This window comes from Astatotilapia calliptera, chromosome 5, assembly GCF_964374335.1.
Source record: "Astatotilapia calliptera chromosome 5, fAstCal68.1, whole genome shotgun sequence".
Taxonomy (NCBI): Eukaryota; Metazoa; Chordata; class Actinopteri; order Cichliformes; family Cichlidae; genus Astatotilapia; species Astatotilapia calliptera.
Window position 1 is genome coordinate 29,995,145 of NC_137426.1, and position 6,000 is coordinate 30,001,144.

At 41.7% G+C, this 6,000-nt stretch overlaps 1 protein-coding gene across 4 annotated transcripts in view; it reads right to left on the minus strand.

Annotated features, from left to right (window-relative positions):
- cdh4 (cadherin 4, type 1, R-cadherin (retinal)) overlaps window positions 1-4,654 on the minus strand; it is a 226,758-nt gene extending 222,104 nt beyond the window's left edge. For 3 of the 4 annotated variants that reach the window (XR_013909314.1, XM_026168752.2, XM_080302057.1), the window contains exons 1-2: window positions 4,361-4,654; window positions 2,992-3,103 (exon numbers count right to left, since the gene is read on the minus strand). Coding sequence is in view for 3 of the 4 variants with exons in the window: in XM_026168752.2 (XP_026024537.2) it covers window positions 2,992-3,103; window positions 4,361-4,414 (166 nt within the window). In the remaining variant the exon portion in view is untranslated. The remainder of the gene's footprint in view (window positions 1-2,991; window positions 3,104-4,360) is intronic. The other variant, XM_080302058.1, reaches the window with a different exon arrangement.
- Window positions 4,655-6,000: the final 1,346 nt, after the last annotated feature.

Here is a 6,000-nt window from a genome sequence, read left to right on the forward strand (position 1 = left end):
AAAGGCGATATGGATCAAAGCCGGAGCTGACGCACCACGTAAGATACATCAAACTAATGCAGCTGAGCGTTGCTGTGACATTTTCTCGAATTCAAGCGTCAGCTAATATGTACACCAGGCTGAATCGCATGCATGTAACACCCCCACACCCCGAGACACCCACAAGCATAAAGGAGGAATCGACATACAATATCTGACTGGATTAGGGCTGGGCCATATTATACCGTTCACGGTAATACCGGTATAATGTTAGGCAACGATAGGAAAATGAAATATCGCGATAGAATGGGAGTAAAACGCGCATGCGCAGTGCCTTTGTTTTCATACGCACATGGCCGATTGTTGGTTTGTAAAAATGGTGCAACTTCCGTGATGTGGAACTGGTTTGGTGTTTGTCCGTCAGATAGACAACAAAGCACATTTTTTTGCAGAACATGCAAGCGGCTGTTGTTATTGTCGTATTTGTCGGACTAAGATGCTCTTAAATCTGGGAGTAATCTGGGTCCCAAACTCCGTATATTTGACTTCAGGTCAAACAACACTGCAGCATCACTGAGAGTTGAAAACTGTCTAAATTCTTTGATCTTTAATAAAACGATCAGCATTGCTGCTTTACCAGGTGTAACTATAAAGTTTAACTTCCAGGCATCCATGAAAACAAAAGTTATTACATTTAACGGAGTTAGAAGTTAGCAGGAAGCTAGCGGAAGTTAGCTCGCTAGTTTCGCTAGTTACCTAAGCATGATATAGCATGTTCTGACTGAGAGATTTCTGAAAAAATTCAAACGTACAGCTCTGCTATCACTTCCAACATAAATGAAGACAGGAAACTAAACAGCAGTGACGTTTGTAGGGTTACTGAAGTTGGGCTAGCTGGTATATAATGATGTGCTACGTGATCGCTAGCGACACAGCGATGTTAGCATAACATAAACAGTGAAGCTGGAGGACGAACACTAACACTTTTCCACTTATAAAAGTTAACGTGAAGGTTCCTCATGGTTAGAGACAAATGCAATCGCATGGCAGGATGCTGTAAAAGGACCAATCTTCAGTCAGGAGAACAACTGAGATAATCCATCCACAATACAAGGTTAGTCATTAATATACTGCAACAACATGGGAATAGCTCAGCTGCCAGAGAATTCAACATTAATGAATCAATGGTACAGAAGTGGAGGAAGCAAGAAGAATGAGTTTAATAAAGTTTGATTTATCTGACTGCTTTGTTTCGCTTAATGTGCCTTATAATCCCGTGTACCTTATGGTCCGAAAAATGCGTACTGCACACTGCAGTTTAATGTTGCAAAGCACCTCTTTTTAACTTCAGTGGATATTATACATGGTTATGCTCAGGATATGTCAGCCCATTTCTACTGGAAATGCCTTAGGGTTAAACTTTCAGCAAGGAATTTGCATTTGCACTGTTACATTTTTATAAAGCTTTAATGTACATAAAAACCAGCTTCTTGTTTACGTGAAAATAAATGGAAGGTTGTCTTTTTGCGCTAGTAATGTTGTGGAGTTGTATTTTGTCTCGCATCAATTATATCGTCAGTTATATCGTTATCGCAAATTTTCAAATATATATCGTGATAAATATTTTTGGCCATATCGCCCTGCTCTAGTCTGGATACATATCACTCTCCGTTAATACTGCTTGGGTCAGTGAGGATGCCTGAGCCCATTTCTAAACAGGCTGAAACCTTGAGCCCTGAGCCCCTTCAGGCAAACTGGCTCCCCACTGACCAGCTGCACTGTCCTTGTCAGCTACCTAAATAACAAAATAACCTCCAGAATAATTCAGTTGTTTTCCTTGCAGTCAGAAAATGCTCGAACAGCTGTTACAATGAGAATGTCATTTCCTCCTGGCAAATAGCATTTCACATAACAATAGACAAATATTCGGCTATAAAGGCAAAGTGTCAGGGGAGAGGTAAGCTTATTGTACACTGCTGTTGAGCTGTTACCCACAAGTATGAATAACAGTGATGTAAGTTGCAACGGATGAGAAAAAAAAGAGAAGAAAATGTGAAACAACCTAAATATTGGGCCCAATTTAAAAACCAAGTCCCTGAACTCTCATAGCAGGAACTTGGTGCAGCTTCGCAATGCTCAAAATACCAAAGTAATATAACTTCACGGCCTCCTCTCTTCTCGTCTTGGGGGTAATTTCATCATCTAGAATTTTTGAAGTTCTGTTTTATAGAAGCACATCCAGCAAATGTCAAAGGTGCTGTTTATCTGTCAGTTATGCAAATTGGGACACAGGAATATGGCTGTGGGGGATTCATTTCCAATATGGTTAGGATGCACCAGCAAACAGAAGAGACACACTGAAGAAAAAAAGAGCATCCTTTAAATGGCAGGAGATGAACTTCTGTAGATTCAGTACACTGCCTCCACTGAAAAGAAATGGAGCGAACAACAACAGAATTGAATTCCTCTAAAAAACAGAAAGAAAAGAAAAAGGACGGAAAACATATTACAATGAAAAGTGGAAAGAAAAGAAGAAGGTTTGGAGCATTCCAGCTGCAACGTGCAGAAAGGGGAAGAAGCTATTAAGATTATTTTGCTCTGTGATCTCGCTGCTCAGTCAATCAAACAAAGAACAAATGTGTTGTTTTTACTACAGCAGTGTAAAGCAATTGTTCATTTATCAATACGCCGTCACACCACATGGAAACTCTTGAACAGAATGCGTTACACACACACACACAGTCATCATTTTTAATGGCATGGCGAGTTTTTTTTCCCCAAGCCTTCTGCTTAATTATAAAATGATATCCCTGTGCTCGAGATGGGTTTCTTAGGTTGCCCAGGCAAGTTTGCGTTGTCAGAAGTCATTCGCGCACCATAATATATTCCTTCTACCACTCGCAAAAGTATACGCAAACCTACTCATTCGATCACACTAGTCAGGAACACATCTGGGCCAAGAAGAGAAACTATCATCAGACGGTAAATGAGATCCAGCAGCGGCAGGCTTACCTTTGAGAATGCTCTGGCCGTGCAGTAAGTCTCTTGAGACAATCACCGTGTAGAAGTTCTGGGAGAAGCCTGGTCTGCACGGGGGTTTGAGGGGCTGGCCTGCCTTACTCCCCTGAGGAATAAAACAAGGCAGCCTGTTAAGATTGGCAAATTGACTTGCAGCCACCAGGGTCACAAGCTGATCTCACGGCCTCTTTGAGTTGATATTGAATCTCACAGTCTCTCTTGCCACAGTGAATGATTTGTTTCAGACTACAGCACGTTGAAATTCAGACCGTCACAGTGTGGAAATCTAACTCTGGAGCTGCAGGCACCTGCTTAGATTCACTGTAAAGATACATCAAGCTTCACGGGAGATACTTAGATTAGGAATTAAAGGGAAATAAATTACTTTAATCCATCTTTACCTACTCTATTGTCTACATAGGATTTCGAGAAGCAGGAGTATAAGAGGTGGACTACACCCTGAATGCGTGACACACTATTTCAAGGACCATAATCATCATGATTAAGGCAATAATGTGATCCACACATTCTGAATATAATGAAACTCAAAGAAAAGTAATATAAGTGGCAGGACTAATGAGCATTAGAAAGATGGTGAGAATGACCAGCTGGAAATGTTCAAACATGAAATATATACATTGCACGCTGATTGAAGTCTGTGCGCATGTGTGAAAGCCAAGTGCATTTAAATATATAGCTGACATACAGACATAGCCGTAGGCTCACGTTATCCAGTGGGGAGGAAGAATGCACTCCCAGGGATGCACCTTATTCATCGCACCATCAATGCTACTCTAAAGAAATTATACTGCGCTCCCCCCACCCCTAACTCGGCTTTGCTATCAGCACACCTCAACAAAACCCCATAATAATAAGTACATCATTTGACTGAGTTTGGATATTTAAAAAAATATATATAAGCTATTTATACTGTTGCTCATTTGCCTCTTGAATCGAAGTCCGTAATTAGGCGCTAAACCCTTAACTCAAAACAAAAGAAGACATTAGAGCGCGTAAACGAAGTTGATCGCAGCAAGCAGCACGAGAAGCCCCTCTGGAAACCACTGTCCTCTGCAATAATGCACTGCAGTTTATGTGGACGACAGGATGTGGAGGCAAGCGAAGAGTTATCAGTGACTTTTCCACTGCAGTGAGAGCCGACATAATTACCAACTTCAAATGGGCCACACGGGATTCTGTTACACAAATCGTGTTGCCATCATAGCGCAAAAGCTGATCCGTTAACGGCCACTTTCGAGCGCCCCTGCAGCGCGCTGCAAAAACCGAAGTAAGCACTACAGCAGTGCAGCACTTCCACCGTACTGTTAGGGCGACTATACGTGTAGAAATTAACTCATCTTACCGAGGATGCGCCCACAAGTAAGGTGCACGCCAAGATGACGCAGCCAGCGTTCATCTTTGCAAAACCCGCGTGTTGGTGGGGGGTAAAAAGAGGAAAAGATTAGTCTTCTTCGCCAAATACACCTCAGTAATTCCCGGAGCGCTGTCTTCCGCTTCTCCACTGCTGAGTGAGACGCCGACCGTACTTGTCTGGCGCAAAAGTGCCGCTGAGACAGAGACGCTGCGCTCCGTCCGGAGGAAGCCGGTGCCCATTGGATAACAGCGTCACTACAACCCCTCCTACCGCACGGCGGAGCAGGCAAGGCGGTGTGCACCGTCTTTGCTCCGAATGACTCTGTGTGATGATGCCCCGTGCCACTTCTGGGATCTATTGGTAGAAAAATGCATTTTCCAGCCAATTTAGATTCATATTTTTTTTTAAACTTCAGATGGAGCAAAAGCGGTTCTGGCTGTGTGAGTGACAACCAACCATCCGAGCCCTTTCTTATGTCCATCAGCTAACTGGAGTCTATTTCACACACCACTTACCCCCTCTGCCCCTGATCCACAGTATAAGTATAGCAAGAGCCCCCGAGATATTAGCTTTTTATTAAAGCAGCTGTGATAGGCCACTGCGGGATAAGACTTTGATTGTGAGTGAAAGGTTCAAATAAATAGTACAATGAATCAGGAGCCTCTGTGATCACCTACAGGAAATATGTCTATAAGTCTATAAATCATTTCCAGTTATAGGTCTTCATATTTTATTTTATTTTTTAAAAGGGTGACTACTTTAGCCTAATGACCATGTTCCATAATAATAATTTGCAACAAAATAAAATTTGGCGTCAGCATTAAATGTCTTACTCCATTTTGGGAGCTTATGTTATTAATAAAGTTTAGAATTTACATACAGTATAATAAACTTATACATATTTAGCTTTTGTGCCGAAGTCAAAAAAATGCAGGAGAAATGACTTAACTGCACCTTTAAGTGCTTTAACTGGTTTAATAATGTTGACATTTCCGAAGCCTCACATCGGTGCCTCAATTTCCATATCTGAGAGGTCATGACAATTTAATCTCATCAAAAGGAATAGGACAGTATTGCACTGTCAATCAACACAGCCCCTGTCCCTGCCATTCATTTTCATACTCCTTCATTTTCATACTCCTTCCATATTGAGAAAAACCTGGTCTCTGAACAGGTTTTTCTTCTTCTTCTTCTTCTTCTTCGGTTTCTTTCCTTTAAATGGTATCTTCAAAACAAACTGCTTGAGGCTGATAATTAGGAAGCACTCCTAGTGTAGTTGACTACAGCTCAGTTGGTGTTTCTGTCCAGAGGGCAGGATTTTGTAAGGTCAGAGATATGAGAAGTACACTCCACTCATCTCTCTTCAGGGTATTGTGCTTATGCTTTTATTATACTCTGGAAATCTTGGCAGAGGAACTGTATGACAAGGATTTAAACTTACACCCTGTGCAATAAACAGCAAGTCTTACTTGTAAAAAAACAACAACAAAAAAAACCAAATCATAGAAGGTCCTCCAGGGAAAAAGACTTTTTTCCCCCCCCAAGTCTGAGAAGTTTCCCTTCATTCAGATGGCTGCCGAGGCTACATGTCGACACTTAAACCTAATTAGTCAAACACAGCACTGTTC